Source organism: Aythya ferina, assembly GCF_964211825.1.
Source record: "Aythya ferina genome assembly, chromosome: 5".
Classification (NCBI taxonomy): Eukaryota; Metazoa; Chordata; class Aves; order Anseriformes; family Anatidae; genus Aythya; species Aythya ferina.
In genome coordinates, this window is record NC_140301.1 from 11,346,510 (window position 1) to 11,368,795 (window position 22,286).

At 38.8% G+C, this 22,286-nt stretch overlaps 1 protein-coding gene across 5 annotated transcripts in view; it reads right to left on the reverse strand.

Moving 5' to 3' along the window:
* NAV2 (neuron navigator 2) overlaps positions 1–22,286 on the reverse strand; it is a 224,661-nt gene that overhangs the window by 96,145 nt on the left and 106,230 nt on the right. For all 5 annotated transcript variants that reach the window (XM_084521979.1, XM_084521976.1, XM_084521978.1 and 2 more), the window contains 4 exons: positions 12,697–13,795; positions 10,110–10,222; positions 6,671–6,779; positions 4,525–4,914 (listed from right to left, as the gene is read on the reverse strand). In XM_084521979.1, coding sequence (XP_084378105.1) covers positions 4,525–4,914; positions 6,671–6,779; positions 10,110–10,222; positions 12,697–13,795 — 1,711 coding nt within the window. The remainder of the gene's footprint in view (positions 1–4,524; positions 4,915–6,670; positions 6,780–10,109; positions 10,223–12,696; positions 13,796–22,286) is intronic.

Here is a 22,286-nt window from a genome sequence, read left to right on the forward strand (position 1 = left end):
ATTTGACGGATACATAATATAATATCAAGCAACTGAGGCACAAGAATGCTGCAAATGTCCAACACATTATTCAACATTTGGTGAAATCAATCGTCAGTTTCCGCTCTTCATATTGAACTCTTTGTTGCTTCCTAATGGATACAACTACTAAATTTCAGCCTCTGAATTTTACAGAACTGTTTGAATGATGATTTTGGCCCCTGTCAGTCTAGAGTAGACAGGCCTCTGAACCACCAAGATGATTTCTAGCTCAGCTTTTGTGAGGTAAAGCCACCCTACAGTGGCCTGTTCTCCCTTTTAATTTCCCTTCATCTATATTCCATGTTCATTTGCTTGTAGTGCTTGCAGGAAGATCCCTGTGGAGCATAAAGGCTTGAATAAACAAGAAGGAACGAAAATCCCATGAGCATCATGCACACAAACACATTATGCAGTTGTGGAAACAGGGGTCTGTAATGGGAACGTATCAGCCCCAAAGCATCAAACAAATGGGGAGATTAGTGAAATGGTAAAAAGGCTGGGCTACAATGTTCTCTCACCCACAACGGCAGCTGCACCTGAGGGAGGTCAGGGCAAGGAGAATTTCATAGGGCCCCTTAGCATCGTGTGCAGGCTGAGCCCTTCTGTCCTCAGCTAATAGCTGAAGGAACAGTTCACTGCTAGGCTTAATAAGTGAGGTATCAGAGCTGCTCAGTAACATTTCTAAACGCAACACACTCAGAAGAGTTATTTTAAATGGTCTGTGCACCAGCCTCAGCAGCTGAATCAGATAATCCTGATGTTTCTATATGTCAGAAAACCGAACCAGACTTGAGGCCTACCTCATCCTCCGGACCGCAGCTTCGTAACACGTACCTCCAACGTCCTGTCAGCAGCAGCTCTTTTGCCCCTCGAGGCAGCAGCGAGGCCTTCCCCAAGGCAGGTGCTGCCTCCAGGTACACGTGCAAGACTGCTCACATCCCCTTTGCCTCCAAGTGTGGGCCCTAGAGTGCTCGAGCTGTAAAACTACCACATCTACGTTTTTCTGGAAACGACGTTTCCATACAAAATTGTTTTGACAAGCGCTGTTTGCCAACCACAAGCCATTTGCTGAGAAAATGTGTGACAAGCAATAATCAATATATCCACTCTGTTAATACTGCAGAGAAATCTGCACTTTAGGGTAAAGAAAGCAAGGTCAGAGGATTAATTAAATTAAAAGAAAACAAATTTTAGAGGCCTTTCTGACCAACAGCTCTGTTGTTCCATTCCAAGGACAGATAAAAAGGAAACAAACCCTGTATCTCATTAGAGACAACAGAGGGGAAAAAAGACAGAACACATGTTTAAGTAGCTACAGGGAGACTGCAGTGGACAAAACCTTTTGAACCAACCCTCCAGAAAGGACTGAGTTAAACTCCCCTTCTGGAATTAGTGTTTAACTATCTGAAGTGGGCAGGTGAAACAGTTCTGGGCTTTGTGCTTTCCCTTTCTGATGAGGCTAGGGAGCCCCGAGATCAGCCTGCTGCAGAACCAAGCAAGGTGTATGCTTACTTCCCTCCTTGCACAAATGCTAGTCCTGTTGCTTTGCCATTCTGTCCATATTTTAGCTTCTAAATTAAGACCGCGTCTCACCTTTGATCCACCACCTAAAGACCTTCTTAGTTTTAAGAGAGATTTTCTGCCTGTTTGGAAAAGATACTCTTTCGAACCCTATGAAATCAACCCTAATGTATGCCAGAGCTCTGCTTGAGCAGACTTACTAAAGGAGGCCAAATGAAACTTCCCATGACCCAGTACATTTCAGAGAAAGCATCAGGATTATAGGGCTAAAATAGTTTATCTTGGCTATTGGATTTATTTTGGCTGTAACAAATATTTTGGCTTCCTTCCCTATCAGTTTGCCAATGAAAACACAGATCCAAGGTTTTCAGACTACAGCACTGAAGCAATTCTGAAAATGACAAAGTGAAACATATACCAGCTAATAAAGAGCTATTCATGATATAAATGCCCTCTTGTGCTGTTTTCTGCATACTGTAACTCAGCTTCTGAAAATATTGGACATGTTTGCCCTAACACTGATCTCAGAGATTCATTCCACAGCAAGTCACACTGATGCTTTCTTCACGAGCAACCTCTCTGATTTTGAAGTGGTGTATTTTTCCTCTCCCACAAAGACACAGTGCTACCCTATTTTTATTACCGTGGATAACCCGAAGATAACTCATGGAACAGGCTACCAAAACATCTGTTTATACTGCATAATTCAGCATTATTAGGTGTCAGTGAGATTCACCACAGGTAACACCCTCATCTTTTAGACAGAAAGTTTATCTCTCTCAATTGATTTGGGGATTATATCCAACGCTGTTATTGCAATTCAATCCTGCAGTAGTCCCTTGTCAAGAAACGTGCACATATGATTACTCTCCACAGACAATTTAACCCCAGCGTTGTGAGGCTGCTTTTAGGAATGCTCCCTTTAAATGCTCACCAGTGCAACAATGAGAAGCTCTCCAAACTGCCCAAACTTCAAGCACTACTGACAATCTGAAAATGAAGCTGAGTCTTTCCAACTATGGATTGACCTATAATACAGATTTTGCCCTTGGAACTTAGTCAGTGATTACAATAAGGGTCTATAAATAAATAAACTAACCCACATTATTTAGCAGCATAGGCTTTTGCAGCTGAAGGCAACAGCTATTGAAAAGAAAAAGGTATTTGTACACACAGCCATTCTTGTTCTGCGAACTTCACATTGAGATTATCGTTTATCAATCTGTGGCTAGTTGTATAAGACAAAACTGGAAAATTATCTACCCTCTTCAAAAACTAGTGGGAAATAAGAGTCCAGTACTCTGATTCATATTCTTTCTCAATCAGTTAAAGATGTTCTAATGTTTAAAGCAAGGGGTGAGTTGCTTTTGAGCATGACTGTTCTGCTAAATGTTATATTCACCAACTGTTGGCATTTAACGCTCTGCTTTGATACGTTGCTTCAGTGATAGAGGTACTAACTGGCAGAAACATGTTATTACGTTACGAGTCCCTTATAACCTGAATCTAAATCATTCTTGTATTTGCAGACTTTGTAGACGTCCATTTTACACTCTACAGAATGACCAAGTAGTCACAGAAAAGGAAATGATGGACAGAGATGAGTGAAGCCACAAATTTCTCTGGAAATATCATTCATAACAGCTTTCTTATTATTCTCTTTCCCTCAACCTGGAATCTGAACTTTATACACTGACTGAAGTATCAGTCTTGACTGGGACTCCTATAGCATATGAACAGCAGATGCCCGAGATGACACAATTCTTCCAGGGATGCTTCTTAGTTCATCCTTGGTGTTTTACAGAAACCATGTAGCTACTCAGAATTTATTTGCATTTTGAGACCAAAATTACAGCCACAAGTTTGAATAAAACTCACATACCAGAGGAAGAGCAATCGCTGTTACTACAATAAACATCACAAAACTCAGGTTGATTTATTTTATAAAAACAAACCATTTTAGCTATACAATGTGTTTTTAATGTAGTAACAGTTACAGCAGCAGTGAAATAGTTTTTTTTTCCACTGGCTTCTGTACTATAATGCTTCTTGAAATAAGAACTAAAAACTGAGTCTGACTTTTCAATTTGAAAACATTGACAGATTCAGAAAGGACAGAATGCAGGCAGGTTTCTGGTTGCTTCCCACTTAAATTAGTGACAATGAAACAGCTGGATTCCAGCTTTCTGTTTCAAGAAGAGGCACTAAGTCTTCCAAATAAGTCAATGCAACAATCAGTGGCACTTCAGAAAAGAAAAGAAAAGCATGCAAGGTGGCTAGAGAGGGAAAAGGCTACCACAAAAGTAAATATGCCATCTACACCTCCAAGATCATTTTTAAATTTAGCGTAATGCTGTATTTAACCTAAGAAATGATAACTAAACTTCCTAGAATTAATTGAATACTGACTTTGGACCAAAAAACAAATGTTTTTTTTCCAGTCAAAGCAAACATTAAATGTTGTCATAAAACCTTGATAATAATTTTCTCAGTTCATACTTCTGCACATTCACTTGCTCATTAGACTATTTTGCATGTACACCTTTTTTTGCCCTATTTTACCCTACAAAACGAGGTGTATACTAATTTCAGTCGCATGAACTTTCTCCTTAAATGTTCTGTCCCCAAAAGGATTCAGTAAGAGTGAAGAAAATGCCCCACTCTCTCCATCTTGTGGTTGTAAATAAGTGTTGCAACGTGTCATACTTGGCACAATGACCCTGATTCGGGAAAACACTTAATGATGTGCACATCTTTATATCCAGGAGTATTATATATAATTTTAAACATGCACTTAAATCGTGTCGTTAGATTGCACTGACTAAATTAACTGTTGTAAATATGCTGTCCCTCTAAATGCTTATTAAATCCATCTTTGTGGTTGTTTTATTTATTTTTCAAATAGTCACAGGGAACGCAGTCTCATTTAACACAACGCAAAAATCACATGTAGTACTTAAGAACAGAAGTAAAGGCACTTACCCACTTGTGATGTCGTCAGTCCTGATATTCTTGCCCAGAACATCTCCATCGCTCATATAGCCGGTGGCATCCATGGTGATGCCTTCCAGATCTATTTCGTCACTCCCCTTGTCTGAGATGTCCACATGGCAGACATTACTACCGCGGGTAGCTAGCTGTCTCCGTAAAGGTGCTGAATACATGTAACGTCCTGACTCCGTGTTAATGAAGCGGCTGGCGTTCCCTCTTGGAGGATACCCATTTCCCATTGATGGAGCATCACCTGCCTGCAGGCGGGGGCTGGACTGCCCCAGTCTCCACGATAAAGGGGTCGGTCGTCCCGTCAAGCTGAGAATGCTGCGACCACTTATCTCGGTAGTGACATTGGTGTCAAACGTAGTTTCCAACGTGCTAAAACAAACAAAAAAAATCATGTAATTAAATATGGAGTGGTCTATGGAGCATGAGCCTTCAGGTAATGTTACACAGAAATTGCAGGATGCTATGGTCTGAACACTTGCTAAATCTAAAATAAGTAACAGCACAAACAGAATTCACTTGCTACAAAGCTTTGAGAGGTTGGTCCACCCTCCAACACCGTTCTTAATAACAATTTTGCATCCTGGCCACCTAGTGTTCAAAGTATATGACAGAAGACTTAAGGAATTTTTTAATGCATTATCCATAGTATCCAAGTGTAATTTTTTCACATTCAGTCACATATAACCCTATTTTACCATGGTTTTGCCACTCTAGGGAAGAGAGTACAATATTAAGCTGACTAAAGGAACACTGACTCACGTACTGTTTTTCAGATACATTTTCTTTTTTTGACTGCATTCATGACAAAGTCCTAATACTCTGAGGATGCATCCAGCATCAAGGTAAGAGTTATATCTACAGTGAGGAAAGGGCTAAATGAAGAAATAAGAAGAAAAGCAAGACTAATTTAATTTTCGAAGTATATTTTACGTATTAGTGAACTGAATACATTTTTCTGAATATTGATAATGTTTACATAGAACTCTGGTTATGAAAGCATTTCACATCAGTCTACAAATACAGTTTTTGACAAGCACCACTATATTAAATCTTCTGTTTGCATCTCTGAGCGAGTGAATATGTTGCATACCTTTGAAGAGTAATACTACTGTGGTCTACATGTCTTTTTCCTAATCCATACCTACAAATTCTCTTACTTACATGAACTCCACTTTTTCATTCCCACTCAACTAACAGCGTTACATTTTTATTATTATTACTGTGGATATTTTTAAAACAAGCAACATTACACTATTTCCAATATAGCGTTAAGTAAACATTGCAAAAACCTAAGTGTCCTATGGTTATAGGAATTAAATTCTAACAAGTTATCACATTCATTAAAAAATGAAAAGAGAAATAGATACATTGGGAGTTTATCTTTGCAAGCTCCGTCTCAATTTGAGATACAAAGCCAAAGCACAAAGTGTTCATCCAATGAACTCAGGCAGGGCTGAAGTCCGTAAGGCACCAAGTACTGCATAGGACCCTGACCTCATTAGGAGCCAGCATCTTACTGTCCCAAGACTTCAGCTCAACACTGAAAAGATTCAAGAAGTCACAGAATGTTTAAATGTATTAACAATCTCTGTTTATTTAAAACATATTTTAAATATTGATGGAGATTTCTAAACACTGCTTAAAAAAAAAGTTATATACATGGATGACTAATAATATCAGAAAAATTGTTTGTCCAAAGATAGGTCAGGAATTCAAGTTATGCACTTTTTCAAGTGGGTCAGGCACAGTTCACCTGCTTGTTTAAACAAAATATTACACACTGGGGTAAAAGTGATGTGATGCATTGAAGTTGTTCAAGGATAAGATGAAGAAACATTTTAAACAGTAACCTGTGTTCAAACATCACCTAGGGCATTTAACTAGCACTGCTTATTCTCCACCTTTGCTTTTATATACAACCTGCCACCATCAGTTCCTCATCCTAAAGCTGATAATCCATAAGCAGTGAACACAGTTCAAAATCCATGCTTTAAAGGTCAAGTGAAAGATCAGTATCTTCCACTGACAGCGTTAATCTTTTTTCAAGGATGCAACTTGGCTAGATCTAACAGATGCAAAGGACACAATGATTTGCATTTTCTCACAAATAAAGGTGTGCTATTACCTGTGAGTGACCTGGGTTCCCCGTAGACTGGACATTGTTTCCTCTAAGTTCTGTCGAAGATCAGCAATGTTTTTCACAGTTCGTAATCGTCGAGTTTCTGGATCCTCTCCTAAAGGAAAAATAAGCCATTAGAAAGGACAAAGTAGGAAACAGCACAAAACCAAACTGTTATCTTTGCCTGAATCTGTCTCAAATATGGTTTTCTGACACATAACGCTCTAAACTGGTTATGATACAGATACCATTCACCTACAGCAGGCAGTGCCATTGAAGCAGACGGACAGAATCAGTTCTGTGTTGTTAACTTCACAGGCTTCCTTTGCGCCAGATGTTTCTGTACTGTCATTTCCCCATATGGCCCAATTTAAATCCTGGTTAACTTTCAACCTCATTAGAAAATGTACTCCACCAATACCATCATTTCCCTCCCCTACATTGACACAGTTAACATTAACCTGACACAGCCAGATTCTCCAATGCTGCATTTTCACTCGAACAACTTTTTCCCATTCCAAATACCTCTCATTCTACAGCCACAGCTTTCCAGTGACCTAAATTCTGTTGACTGTGTGCTCCATGCTGAATGACTTTTTGGGTTAAAAAGCTGAAGATTTTGCTTGTCCTCATCACAACAGAGTTATCATTACATAAATGGGTTACATGACACAAAGCTGGGGGATGAGTTTTACTTTCCTTGGCATTTAGAAACTACATTCTTCAAATAACTTGTTCTAAAACATATTTTTATCCTGCTCTTTAACTCCAAAATAAGAGTTTATACATATGAAAAAATCCTCCTAGTGTCTCAGCATAATTTATTTTATTTGCTCTCAGCTCTCAATTAAGAAATGCTTTGGTTGCTAACTCAGATGAGCTTTATGTAGTTAAATCTTCTAAGAGATTGAAGAGAAGTGACTTCTGATTTCTAGTAGTGGCAACAGTCTGTAAGCTGAATGCTGAAACCAAAAACCTCCCAAAAGCCATCTGAAAATTTTTGGTGGTCATAGAAGGGAAAGATTTCATTTTAAAGGGTTTATAGCTCACGACTTCAGGAAATATTACTGCAAATTTAAAACTTTTTACACTTTGTATTAGCCGTCTCTGCACAAGTAATGCATTTTTAAGCTGCCAGGATACTGTTAATCCATATAATAGCTAGTTTACATGGCCATCTACGTATTACACACATCAGAAGTGTTAAGGAACTGATAAATTAGCTTTTAACTTTCTGCCATTGGAGCTTCCCACATTCTTCGCTTTAAACTTCACATTGCTGAACGATGCTGGATTGGAAAGACCAAGTCACATAGTCCTACTTGCAGAGCCACGTAATACAAATCAGTTACCAAAGTGTTAGAGTCCTGACTACAAGGAACTACCAAGGGAGGGAAGATAGATTTTTACGCTTACATACTCACCAGCCTTTCTGAGACAAACAACAATGGCTCAGTTAGTGTCCATGTGAGCATTTTTTATGGGCCTCTACTCCCTAGGAAGTAACCTAACAATAAATTCCACTTAGGCCAAATGATCAAATAATTATGATCTGGCTGGATTGGAAATAGCCATCTAACAAGATAGATTCCTTTAGCCACCGGGTCTCTGGACAGAAAACATTTTCTACACTCATGGACCTACAAATCATTGCCGTAAAGAACATAAAATATTTATAGGCCTTTAGCCTAGCAAAGGTCAGAGTGCTCTTTTACAGATCATTTCTCTCACAGATAAAAAGACAGAGTAAGTGACTTCTTAAGTGAACGTACATGAGACTCCGTGCAGGTAAATTAATTTCTACTGAGATCACTTATCTAAATTGATATCAATTTTTAACTTAAATGATGTTCAATTACTTAAACTATAGACAGACGTTGGATAGTGTCACTAAAACTTAATTATCAAAACACTTAGCTCTTCATAATAGGGAACATCCTTAAACTACTCAGCTTCCAGTTTTCCCTACCTGTACTCTTTTGTTTTATATATGCTTTTAAATTGAAAGTACCAACAGCTCCTACACAGGGCAAGAAGGAATCTGTTACTTATTTATTCTTATTTATTTGGGTTGAGAGACCATTTTGTTTTGCTTGCTCATTTTCCCCTAAAGACTCCTTTATTGACTGCTGCTGTCTGTGGAGTTTGGCTACGCACAGCTGGCTTTTGCATCTCTATTGCTTGAGGTTGTCATGTCATCTGCCATTTTTGGATCCCTAACTTAACATATTCTACTTGAATGTGTGTTTACGTAACATCTGTCATCAGAGACTAAAGACCTTCTGTGATGTATAAACATTTCCCAGTTTACAGGGTGAAATAGACTTAGGCTAGGCAATACAACGATTAAGAGGTAATATTAAAAAAGCATAAGAAGCTGGACACCGTGTTTCATACTTCGAACTGGCTCACTTATTTAGGTAAGAAACTTAAATATTCTCAAGGATTTTATCCCTTGTGCCATTTATTTGTCTATTTATTTTTTAATACACCTATATACATTCACTGATGCATTTCTGCAGCCATTTTCCTCACCAATGACTTTGCATATGTTGATGGCAAAGGTGAGAAGCATGCACAGGTATAAACATGGTGCTGACAGAATAAGTAATGCAATATGCAATTAATCCAGTTGTGAAACTTGCAGCCACATGACTTTCCAAGCAAGATAAAGAGCTTCAAAACTCACATTAAACTGGAGGACACCAAGACTAACTAGATGAAAAAAAATTTGGGATATTCTATTGATGAGACTTTGATGACTTTTAAAGTCATTCTACTGGTGACTTAAAAATACATTTTAGACCCATAATTGAACACGGCTGTTAAAAATTGCTTTGTTATCATGAGTAAGCTTAAAAATTATTCCTAATTATCAAATACTTCCTATGGTAGCAGTAATTCTAGATAAACATACAAAATACTTTCTAACTTCTATTGCTATATTGTAATCATTCTATATGATTGCTAGTATTCTAATCACAATCAATTTGTGCACGCTAGACACAGTAAACTGTGTCCAGTAAACTGTGTCTAGCTGGATTTGTCAAAAGCTGGATTTTGGTCTCTTATTGCTGCAAACATCACTTTTGGAATTGATCAGATTCACGTGAGAGAGTGTCGAGACTCCTCAAAATCTATAAAGAAATCAGAAAATCAAGAAAATTAACTTAATGTCTTCTGTAAGCACTGAAGCAAAAGCTAAAAAAAAAAAAAAAAAAAAAAAAAAAAAAAAAAAAAAGCTTGTTTATTTGTGAATACTAAAGGTTTTCATTTATAGCTTAATCCTAAACAGTGCTACACATGTCCCAAAAGACATTAAGTACCCAGAATGCCTAATGATTTCAAAAAATATAGGGAACACACCACCACACCATTTCAAACTTGCTTTAGCCCATTCTTACTTAACTGAAACAGAGCTATTAAGTTATCTTGCAAGACATACCTGAGAGATCTTCAAGAGCAGGCTGTCCAGTTTTGACATAAAGAGCAGAATCCATGCCGACCCCTCCTGTGCTGGCCTCGGCTGTTACGTTCCCTTCATTGTCTGTCTGTGATCTGAATAGCAAAACAAAACAGAGATGTGCAGTCACTCTCCATCAAAAGTATCTTAAGTATAGCAACTAGACAATTGCACCTGCCATCAGCCACTCTGTCCCTCTCTCCAGAATAGACCAGCAGACTGATTTTACATAATTTATTAGTCCCATGTTGAACTACATCCTAGAAATGGAAGCAAGCACTCAGCTGTAAAAAAAATAAAAAATTCATAGTCATACATAGGCTTCACAGCTCCTCAGATATGGACGGTCCTAAGAAACTTGGATTTCCAGATAAATTTTAATTATCAGTAACATAACTTGTTATGACTAATCTGATCCTCTCTAATAATCTGTTTTACATAAGCACAAAACAGGTAGCGTGTGACAGCATGTTACGCTCCTGCTGATTTCTCTTCAGTAACTGGTAACGACACTCGTTTTTGTTTTAAAATAAATGCCTGGGTAACGCCAACTTCAAATACCAATTTTATCTAACATGGTGGCTGTTGCGTAATAAAAAGTGATATGGTGAGAATCTGTTGTCAGATTTAAGTAATGCATCTTGGGTCATTTAATTTTACTAGTTGTGCTGTGTTTTGCTCGTATAGGCACATCCGCAAGCAGCTGGAAGCTCTCCTGCCAGAAGGATAAGAGAAGGCAAAGCAGGCAATTATTACTAAAATACTCTTAATTTCAGTTGACCTTATGCAAAACGTAGAAAGTTGTCATATCTTTTGCTAAAAATTAACCAAACAAGAAGTCTATTGGCAGCTGAAAAGTTTAGATTAAAGCAGCCTTAACTGATAGCTGAGAAAAACTGAGATTATAGTTTCCATGTACAACTACAGCTATGGCACTTTGTACTCATTTTCCTTCCTCACAACTTATGCCAAGCTGCAGATCCACGTTAAGAAATCCACCATAGCTGTGAATACAGGGACAGGGAAGTTAGCTGAGACAGCGAAGGCCTCCACAGTTAGCAGCCAGGATTCCCAGGTTCAGTCTTCAACAACCCATTCATATGGCAGAATCACAGAGTAACAAGGATGTAACTACCTCCCTGCAACTACATTTTGCAGATTACTAAAAAAAGCATCTAAATACTACATTGATATCAATATAATTTCATTTTCCTCTTTCTTTTTGAAAGCCAGCAAGATTATACAGTTAGGCTTTTTTCCTCAAATGCTGTAATGTAAAGACTATTTTTTCAATTTCTCAGCATTTACTCCAGGTGCCAATTTGTAGTTTAATTCCTTCTTTTTTTTTTTTTTGAAAAGGTCAAATAAATATTGCCTAGAGTTTATCAGAATGTTTGGATTATGAAAAACATATGGTTTGCACCTGCTTTACACTTCACATGATCGTATCTATATTCAATTTACCTAAGATGGACACCAAGAAGAGTGCTTTTTTACTTTACCTATTGATAGGATGTTGTAGCAATAAATGTAACTAGCTAGAGCATCATAAACATATTTTTGCAGATTATGAGGGATAAACAATAAAGCAATCAGTTTGTAACCACAAAATTGTATTTAATTCTAGATTACAACTGTACAGCTGCGCTGGCAATTTTCACCTCTAAACACATTTCAAAAACCTGACATAAGTAGAACCCATCAGCCAAAGAAGCAGTACTAATGGTGATGTGTATAGACGAAAGCGAGAGCAAGAAAAATCCAAAACGTGTAATATAGATACAAGTTTTAGGGTATTTTTTTCCAACTGGTTCATTTTCATGCAATTACATAAGAGAAAGACACCTGGCATTTTATTCTATAGACACAGAGATAACACTTAAGGGATCAGAAGACTCAAGGGTCATTCTTCCCATTTTGCCTTCCTACATACATAGGCCTGAGCAATCATTTTGCATCCCTCTCTTTCAGGTTCATTTCACTCTTATTTAAAAATTTAATTTCACTTTAAAAAAAAAAAAGCATGGCCAACCATTCTTACACTACAACCGCCAAGAGATCAAAGGGAAAAAGCATGTAGCATAACTGAACCATTACAGAAAGGAGTGACAAAGATGGCCAAAAGGGTATGAACATCTCTAGAAGTAGCAACCAGGCAGGCTAGAAAAGATCCATCTTAAGGGATGGAGGGATGTGATAGAGGCCTACAAAATCATGAGCAGCATGAAGATGGCTAAGACAGAACAACTGCTTGCAGTCTCTTCCTATGAAGGAATTAAGGGTTGTCAAAGGAAACTAGGAGATAGCTGTCAAAAACAAAACCTAAGTATCAGACTCAAGAATTTCTTCAACAATTATTCACATCCCTGTTAGGACTTATACGCTTCAGTCTGACTGCCTTTGACAACAGTTTTTGCGTAACCGTGAATCATTTATTCTCTCAAAACAATAAACCTTCACGTGATGTGGCATTTGTATTGCCACCTCACCACCATGAAAGAGCGTCCAAAATCAATCTTCCTACAGAAATGCCACGTTCCAAAGAGTTTAGCTGAGCAGTTAACCGTACCTGTACATGAACGGAGCTACTGTGGCAGTGTTCGGGTGGCTGTATTGCTGTTGGGGATGAGGTAGCTGAACACTCACAGTATTGCTTCCTGTCGTGTGTGTCATAGCGGCTGGTCCATTGACAGACTGGCTGCTGTTGCTGCTGTTGAGGCCTCCTATACCTTTTCCTTCGGAAGAGGCTAAGCTCGAAGAGGAACTGGAATTCCTGCTGTCTAGCTGAGACTTCTGATGCGAGAGCCCTGAGCCAGGTTTCCCGCTGCGGCTTCTCTCACTTTCTTTTGCAGAAACTGGGGCACTTGAGGATTTCCCTGTGGTGTTTTTCATTCCTGGTTTTGGTATTCCACTGTGCGAAGGGGCAGAGGCCTCCTTCTTGGCACTATTCAGCTTTCCTCCTTTAGGGATAAAGCTTGCAATCTTTGAGGACTTTTTTGGCATCTCTGTTGTTGCTAGTGCTGTCTGTTCTTCTTTTGGTTCCTCTTTCACGTCCAGCTTTTCAGTGATAGATGTTCTTTTTGCAACGTCTTTACTTTTATCCTTTTCCTTCTCTTTCTGTTTCTCCTTATCCTTCTCATTACCCTTGGGAGAACTTTTCTTATTAGTCAGTGCCCGGCTAAAAGTCCTTTGTGCAATTCCCTTGAGTGCAATTTTGGGACTACTGGACATTGATCCCGGATTGTTCACATTCTGATTTGTGGCATCAATCTCCTCGCTTTCCTCAAAGCTGGGAAGCGTCTCTAGCTTTTCACAACTGTTGTCCCGAGACCCTGAACACTCGAGCATTGTCCCTCCTGCTTTGGAGCCTCCTTTGCTGTTGAAGAGTTTCAATTTTTCAAGCATGGATTTTTGACCATTGGGAGTCGTTTTGATAATCTCTGATGGTGGCTTTGGAGGCTCCGGTACCGGCTGCTTTACGGATAACATGGAAGACGTAGCTGTGTGCTTAGCACTGAGGGACTTGCTGCGCCAAGGTTTAATAGCAGAGCTGGGCTGAGGGATGGCTGATGAGTTATTGCAACTAACAGTACTGCTGCAGCTTTGAACTGAGGATGATACATTTTCATTCATTCCTGTGGGCTGGAAGGCTGTACTGTCTGCAGGCTCTGGAAAAAAAAAAAAAAAAAGAAAAAAAGAAAAACAACGATAAAAAAACACACGCACAAGAAAATACAGTAGTGCCTGGTATTAAAGCTGGTCTCAGATTCTTTCTGTAATAAAACATTAGGGACTTTACATTAGCAACATTAAAAAGATAAACACATCTCACTATTTTAAACATCAGTATCACTTAATGAAAATAAAAGCCAGTTGTCTTTTCCTATCCTCCTATCCAGCTGAACAGCAGCAAGCTCCTACTATGTAATTTACATTTACTTGCTCTTTAAAGGAAAGAAGAAAAAAAAAGAAAAAGCAATCTTCCTCCAGTTCAAACCAAAATGTGTTTTTTGCAATGTGTTCTCCCTTATTAGGTTCATAATACTTTTTCATTAGCAAAAACACAGCACTATTTTCTAACTAAGGGTTCTCTCTGCTTTTGGCAAAGTTTTTGCTGTCCGAGTTAAATTCTTAGAAAAACCTCAAATATAAAAAAATGCAAGAGTAAGGCAAAAAAATAAATCTGGAGCTCTTTCAGTTAAGGAGAAGAGATCATCATATGCAAAAAGGTAGAAGAAAACTCCATATACAAAAGCAAAACCAATTGTGCCCTTATGCAATGAACCCAAATTATATATTACCACACATCTTAATCCAGCTGTAAGAGAAACTAGTGGCAGTAATTGTACAGCCCTCCCCCTCAGAGAGAGGGAATCTCAGTTAGTTGCTTTTAATGTTATTTGTTCTTTGTAAGAAATTAGCGTAGAGCTTAAAGAAAGCTTGAAAAATCACACTCACCTACCAGTGGCCACTTCTCTTCTGAAGTTTCTCTTTGCTGAGTTTCCTTTCTGGAGACGTTACTCTCTCAATTATCACAAATATGTTTTCTGTTAAACTGCTCATGTTTCCAATTAACTTTTGTCATCTATGTCTGTTTGCCTGCCCAGCAGCCTGCTGGGGATTAACGGCTCTTACCTATATTTCTCTGCCCTCTAGCAATAAAGTAAACTGTGTATAGAGCTGCATTTTTTTAATTCAAAAATCAACAGCGGTTGAGAGCGTGCGTTTTCGGCAGCAGGAGCAGCCCAGTGAATTCAGTCCTGTAAATCATGAACCGCTGCAACCACACAGGGACTGTTTTACTTCACTTTCAGCTGCTCACTGAAGATACGGCTCTGTTAACCTCCCTCCTCTGATCCAAACCAGATCTACTAAAGATTTAAAGCACATACATCTTCATGACTTAATGTAGAATCGGGTTTCTAAGAGTACTAGGGATTCCTTAATAATAAACTCAGTCATTTCACAGGGTTACGGACAAAGCAGGAATTAACTATACTTTACAAAAATATTACTGGAGTTGGAAGATTTCCAGGACTGTTATTAACCAGTAACTATTAAGTTGGCTGGTCTTGCTAGTCCTTTTCCTAAGTCAAACTACCCACGTGGAGATGGCAAGAAGCATCTGCCAGTTTACAGACACATCGTGCTTCTTTCACGATACTGCCAGCCTGCTGACTTCAAGGGCATTACTCCTGGTTTAGTCCAGCACAGAAAGAAAAACCAAGCCCCAGACATCCCAAACAGCAATGACACTTGCTTTGCTCGAACCTGCTAAATTCAATCAGACAGATCAAGGAGGGCTGAGCGAGTAATAGTGCAGGAGTCACACTGCCTGCCAGCACATGGAGGGCAGTGACCCAACGTCACTGTGCCCTGCCCACAAACAGGAGGAAGGCAAGGTCAGAGCTACTATATAAGCTGTTGGAAATATTACTCCCTCAGCTTTTAGATGCTCTGCACCATTGCTTTTACCCTGATGCTTTTGACAGTACACTGCTGCTTTTTTTATTATTATTTTTTATTTCCAGATGTCCTCCTACCTATCATCATCTACTTCTGATTGCAACGCCGCTCTGCTCTCCTTTTGTGATGTCCAAACAAGCAAGCCTTTGTCTCAGCCTGCATTCCACAGAAGACACTCAACAATGCAACAAAAGCTTCACAGAACTCCCAATTGTGCGTCATTTGCAAATAATTTGTATAGCTTCATCTAATGAATAAATAAATAAAAGTAATTGCCCATTTCAATACCTGGGTGCTTCCACAGAAACAGGAGAATCATAGTCCTTCCAAAACTAAGTCCCTAGTCCATTCCAGCCTAATAAAGTTGAACAAATCTTGACATAAAGCATACCCATGCCCATAAATCAACAGATCTGTCTGTGATTCATGGACGTACACAGGCCAAATTTAGAATTGCATCCAGGGATGAACCTAATGTATAAATCAAGACAAGCAGCAAACCCTTTACTTTCTTAGAAAAAACAAGGAGTAATAGGGCAATTGACTGGGACAATATAAGGGTGATGCATGGAAATTCATTGATAAAGGAGCCACCTACAAAGTAGTGCTTATTACTTTATATACACCTAGAGAATACAGCAGGAACTGGGGGGAAGAGTGATTTGTCCAGTCAGCTAGTATAAGATATGCAGCAACACAAACCCAGCGCAGGGTGCTCAGCCTGAGCACGCAGCCAATGGAACATGCTTGGAAAAGAAACGTGCTCTTTTCAAAGAGACTCTTAACTTCAGTTTGGAAAAAAAAAAAAAAAAGTTACGTGTTTATGTGTAACAACCAGGCCATTCTGCATTCCCTAATCTCAGAGCCTACCTAGAGTCTTGGCATGAGGTGCGACCTGAAGGCTGAGGCACACACCTGAGAAAACAGATACCTGAGGACCATGCTGCGGTCCACAACACAATTGTAAAAGTCCGCCTCTAGCTCAAACACCGAGCTCGCTGTTAACATGCCACATATCAGCTGCGGGAGGAGAAACAGAAGGCAACCCGCATCAGCACAGCCTTCCTATGAGCAATACAATGCTTTCCTGGAAGTAAATAGCAAGTGTTGTTTCATTTGGGAAATGAACTTCCTCCTAACAACCCAGCTGAGTGCTCCAGTTCTTGGGCTTTTAGGAAAAAGGTCTTGCTCTATCAAATGAAATGGATTATTTTTCCAAATCCGAAAGCATATTTCCCCCCCCCCAACAAAATTGAGAACTTTTTCGTTTCTAATTTCTCTGAATGTTTTGAGATTTGGTTGGGTCATTGAACAATATACACTTTCTTTTTTCCTTTTTTTTTCTTAAATAAACACGGCATTCCCTTTGACCCCAATGCATACACACATCTGTTTGGACCTCAGTTGCACTTCCACTGCCAGTGGTGTAGAATTAATATAATACAATTCCATTCAGAGAGTTTCTTCTCATCTACAAACACATCAGATAAACCAGAATTAGGACAACAACACTATGACTGCAACAAATTTTTCAGATGGGTATGTGGGGACATAAATGTAATTTTTAGTGTCTCTACCTAACATTTTCCAGTAAGCACATTCTATGAATGCTGGATTCTACACATTTGATACCAATGAAAAATATTTAGAAACTTTGAAATATATATATATATATGCTAAGCTGTTATAACTTTGAGGAAAAGAAAGATATTTCTCGTGTAAGAAATATTTTCTTACTCTAACCCAATGGATTGTGATTTATTCTCAGGACAAATACAGTGGAACTGGAAATTCGAAGTCCTCAAGTTTTTCTTACATTCTACCACGGAATGCTAATGCAAGAAATAAAAGGTTCACCGTAAAACACACTCCTGAAAAATGGCTTCAGTTTAAGAAAGCTCCAGCCTTTTTCAGATTCTCCATTTCTTTCTCACAAACAAGTCTGCTGGCTCTTTTACTCCTAAGTCCAATCTTGGTAAACGAAAGGGATTCTGCTGCCAGAATGTAGATTCAAATGCTAGGTTTCCTAATGAAGCAGTAACATCAATATGTGGATAATACATCAGCATGCAAAGGGGAAAGTTTTATTCAGCGTAGCATAGGCCCTTCTTTCATGAAAAGGAGAGCAGGTTTCATGCATTCGATTAATAAGCTTATTATTTCCCATGCGTTCCTTTGTGAGGGAGATATTTTCTTTCTTCAGCAACCTGCATTAACTAAAACTGTCTATAAAAGAAATGTTTTCAAAACCAAGCTACGGTCCACAATAAATAATGATCTCTTTCCTCTTTTCAGAGTCAAATCTTGGCCTGAAATCTATTTTGTTCCTAGTGTTCCTGTTAAAAAGATGTTGGTGGTCTAGTTCCAATGCCAATACGCACTGTAGCATGGGTAAATCTGATTTCAGCTGCTCCTGTAAAGTCTTAACTGCAAACCTACCCATTTGTGATGAAAAAAAAGAATCCGAAGGCTTATGATTTAAATCTCCCACTGAAGTCTTTGAGAGCTTGCGTTATAATAAGGTCAGGAGAAAATATATGCAATTTCCCATCATTTGTCATGTTCAGTCTAAGCAAGTGTACTTTGATTTGCTATAACTGAAAACTTTCAAAAACATTTTCATTATAAGCATGAAAAGCAACACAAAGACAAAGGATACTCTCATAGTTACGTCTTCTTAAAAGGGTCAAGAACTTCACACTATTTTTATTCATTTCAGAATGAATAAGCTGTCATTTTTTATTTCACAGCTATGGGAAAAATAAGAAGTTCTCATGAAGAGAAATATATTTTAGTCCAGCCCATAGATTAGATAACCGAGTTAAAAGCAAATCCACAACCAAACTCTAATTTAGGAAGTAAAAGCAGAGCTGCTCTATGACACCATAGTGTCAGAACTGCAGAAACTGTTGTGGCAGTTTCATCATTTCCCATGCAGAGGAATAATTAGCGAGTCCTGACCTTCCCGTCCACCAACCAGAAGACTCTCCTTCAAAGCACTGCAATTAGGAGTCCTACAGAGAAAAGCTTTTTAGCTGAGCTATTCTTCAGTGGTGATTTATCATGCCTAGCGAACCCCTGAAGTATGGAAACGTCTGTGTTTTTGCCAGGAGCCTACTATAAAAATCAGAATCTTTCCATAATCCAAAACAAGAACAGGTAGAGCAGAATGTTCCTAACAAGAGTACCCTGGCACACAGCCCTCCCTCCAAATAAGTGAAACTCTTCAGATTCACAGAAGTTTCTATTTCAGTTGTAACACCGCTGACCCTAGAGAACTAAGGCTGTGTGGAGCAGGCAGGCTGGCTGGCTGGCTTGGGGCTGGGGAAGAGGCACGGCCTCCACGGGCAAGATGACTGAATCTTTGTATTCTCTCTTCTAGTCTGGCCCGCAGCAAAAAGCAACAAGAATATTTTCTCAAAGGCAGAGATTGCCAGATAGGGATAGTCTGTGTAATCTGAGAGATGATCAGATAGGAAACATTTCGCTTTTCTGAGGACAAAAATTTCACCAAGCTGACTAGAGCTGGTTTCCTCAACTTCTATCTGCTTTAGGGTTGATTCAATTTATTGTAATATAGCAAAAAAAAAATACCCTTACTCCTTGATATTTTCCATTTCATCTCCTTCCATCCTTCCTTTACTTCTTCAGCCTCAATGAGGTAGACTATGCAATTTCAATAGCAGTTGCGTGTATTCACAGAAACATACTGTACTTCTGAAAACCTATACCAAAGGCTGAAGATATGCCAGTCTCTAAGTTTTCACATTTCTGTAACGTTCCCTCTATTCACGCAAAGCTTCAGCGTATGGAACAATAGTACTGTTGTTTACTAGTTTACATGGCCAAGACTTGGTATTTTTGCTGAGGTGAAGGGAAATAAAATTGGAGCACAGGCAATCCTTTTCTCATTGTCTTGACATAACCGACTAAGACACTTGAATTGCCTGTTGTTTTTGTTTAGTTACTGTAAAACTCAAAATACTGTCCACATGACTGCTTAAGAAAGAAGTTGGAGGGACCTCCATCAACCACATACCAGTTCTACTGCCATAAAATAATGAAAGCAAGTTTACTGTGCCATTCCAAACCAGTCGCACTCTCCATTTCATCCTAGACAAATACCATTCTTGTCCATTACTCTTGATTTTTCTTCTCGTTATTTGTACAATAAAATCCCCCAAGATTTCTCCCAAGAGGGTTGTTCAATTCATTAATGAATTCCAGGCAAAGAGCTGTTGAGGAGTCTTGATTAGGCTTTACACATAGGTGGCATGGACAATACGTATACACAGTGGTCTAAACCCGAAACACCTATCTTACAGTTTGGTAGGATATGAAATACGCCATAAACACGTTAGTGGTCTGAGAACCACACTTAGACAACACTGACACTTGGCTATTCTGATTATCAGCACTGGCTCCAGTTTGGGTTTGGAATGACCACAGAGGTAGAAATGGAACCAATTTTTTAGAAGAAAAGTGACAGGCATTAGCAAAAAACACCTCAGAAAACTCCCACTGATGAACTGATGCACCAAGCTAAGCCACCTATTAACTAAGAAATATTGTATTCTGCTCATTCAGAAGTCACATAATTGTCTATCTGTAAACAGTAAAGTTGCAAATACCACTGTATTCTCAAACATGGGTATTCTGTTTAACCAGATGAGTCAAACCAAACCATATAGAGATACCAGTACTTTACCATCATATGTACTGACACCTATACACGAACATATGTAAATATGTGCAAACCTATTAAACTTGTATATAAAACAGCAGATGGACAGATATCACTTTCTACACTGTGATCGTCTTCATTTCATCTTTCTGCTCAATGAAACTACTTTGAACTCCTTGACCTAGCCGTATCACCAAAGTTCTGGTCATAGGAGTGGAAGAAAATCATTTTTTAACTTCCTCTCACACAACAGCCACCACTGGAACAGTGTCAGGCTGGACATCTTCATGTGTGTTTTCTTTAGCATTTATCAGATCACTGGACAAAGCTATAGCCTACTTTAAAGAAGAATAATACCATATTATAAGCTAGACTTAAAATAAAAAATGTGTTGAATCCATTCCATTTCTAGGTTGGGAATCTGCAGCAGCAGATCTCTCAAGCCAGGACAACACGCAAGTAATGATCTACTACTCTTCGTTACAGTCATGAAGGTTGATGAGCATCAAGTCATGGTCAACCCACTTCAGAAGTGGTGGTAGTTCTCTGGAGCCAGTGATGGATTCTGTAGGTGCATTTGGTTATGGACAAGGACCAGTCAAAAGGCTCAACTGAAAAGCCTCAAATGGAAGAGGCCAAAGATACTGAAATATACCCAGGGAGAGGAGGCTTCTACCACTGTGGTAAAAACATACTGGCACTTACAGATGTCTGGGATGTAGCAATACTACTGTTTTCTTTCCTATGATTTAATAGTGAACTTTAGTTTCCATGGTTGCTCCTCTGGCACAATTCACCCAGCAATAAATTTACGGGAAATGGTAAATATTTATTTTAAAAGGAATCATCTACGAACTGTAAAGTCCATGAAATCCTGGGCCAGCACTTCAGCTGGTATAAATTAGGGTGGTTCCACTGTCTCCCGTACAGCTCTACTACAGATGTGCACTGGGCTCCTTCTCAAGGTTATGTTTTACTTCAAAGCACAAGGGTGTTCAGTTTGTTTTTGTTTTTGTTTTTGTTTTTTTTTCCCTAATCCTAATGAACTGTACACTTAAGAGCATGTCACTGGCTATTTTTTTTTTCCAAAAACCTTTTTAAAATACAATTTTGGCTTGTTCCTAAGACTTACATGAACTATGGCAAAGTTCTGTGGTCTTGCAAAGCCTCATTTCAATTGCAACTAAACCTTCAGTTAGCCTCTGTTAGGTAAAAGAGAACATATTCTTTAATGCCAAGTTTAGCCAGTTAAAGAAGACGTAGAATTGAACATGAATATGATTTACTGCATACTTGTGTCTTGTCCTATAAACGTGCCATACTGCTTGTTAAACTCTGGAAGTCTTTAAGCTGTCTTACGGGCACGCACCCAATATAAGTATGTTGCTGAAGATTCACTCAGATGAGCCAATCTTTTCAAAACATATTTGGAGAAGTGACAGGATGCAAGCGATACCCCCAGGATACACAGACAAGCATGTTGTTTGACACTGACTCCCATGACAGTCACCTCATGATATACGCCAGTAACCTTATGCATAGGGAAATACAGAGGAATTAATCCACTGTAACTGGGAGAAATAGTTTGAGTCAATACAGTTACATGTATTAAAGTTGACTGAAATGTTCTGTACTTAGGAGAAATTAAATGCCTAAATATAAAAGGACAAATAATCAGCTATGCAACAATACTGCAGAAAAGAAATAGGAGTTACAGTATATAACAATTAATGCCTTTAAAAGACATTTAGATGTAGAGCTTAGCGATATGGTTTAGTGGAGGACTTGTTAGTGTTAGGTCAGAGGTTGGACTCGGTGATCTTGGAGGTCTCTTCCAACCTAGATGATTCTATGATTCTGTAATTAGTTCACCCTACTCAGCACAAGAATAAGGCCTCACATGAAGCACTGCATCCAGCTCTAGGATCTCTCTAAAACAGATTGACAGCCCCAAAAGAGGCCAGGAGAGATCATCAAGAGAAAACAGACTTCTCACAGAGAACCTATAA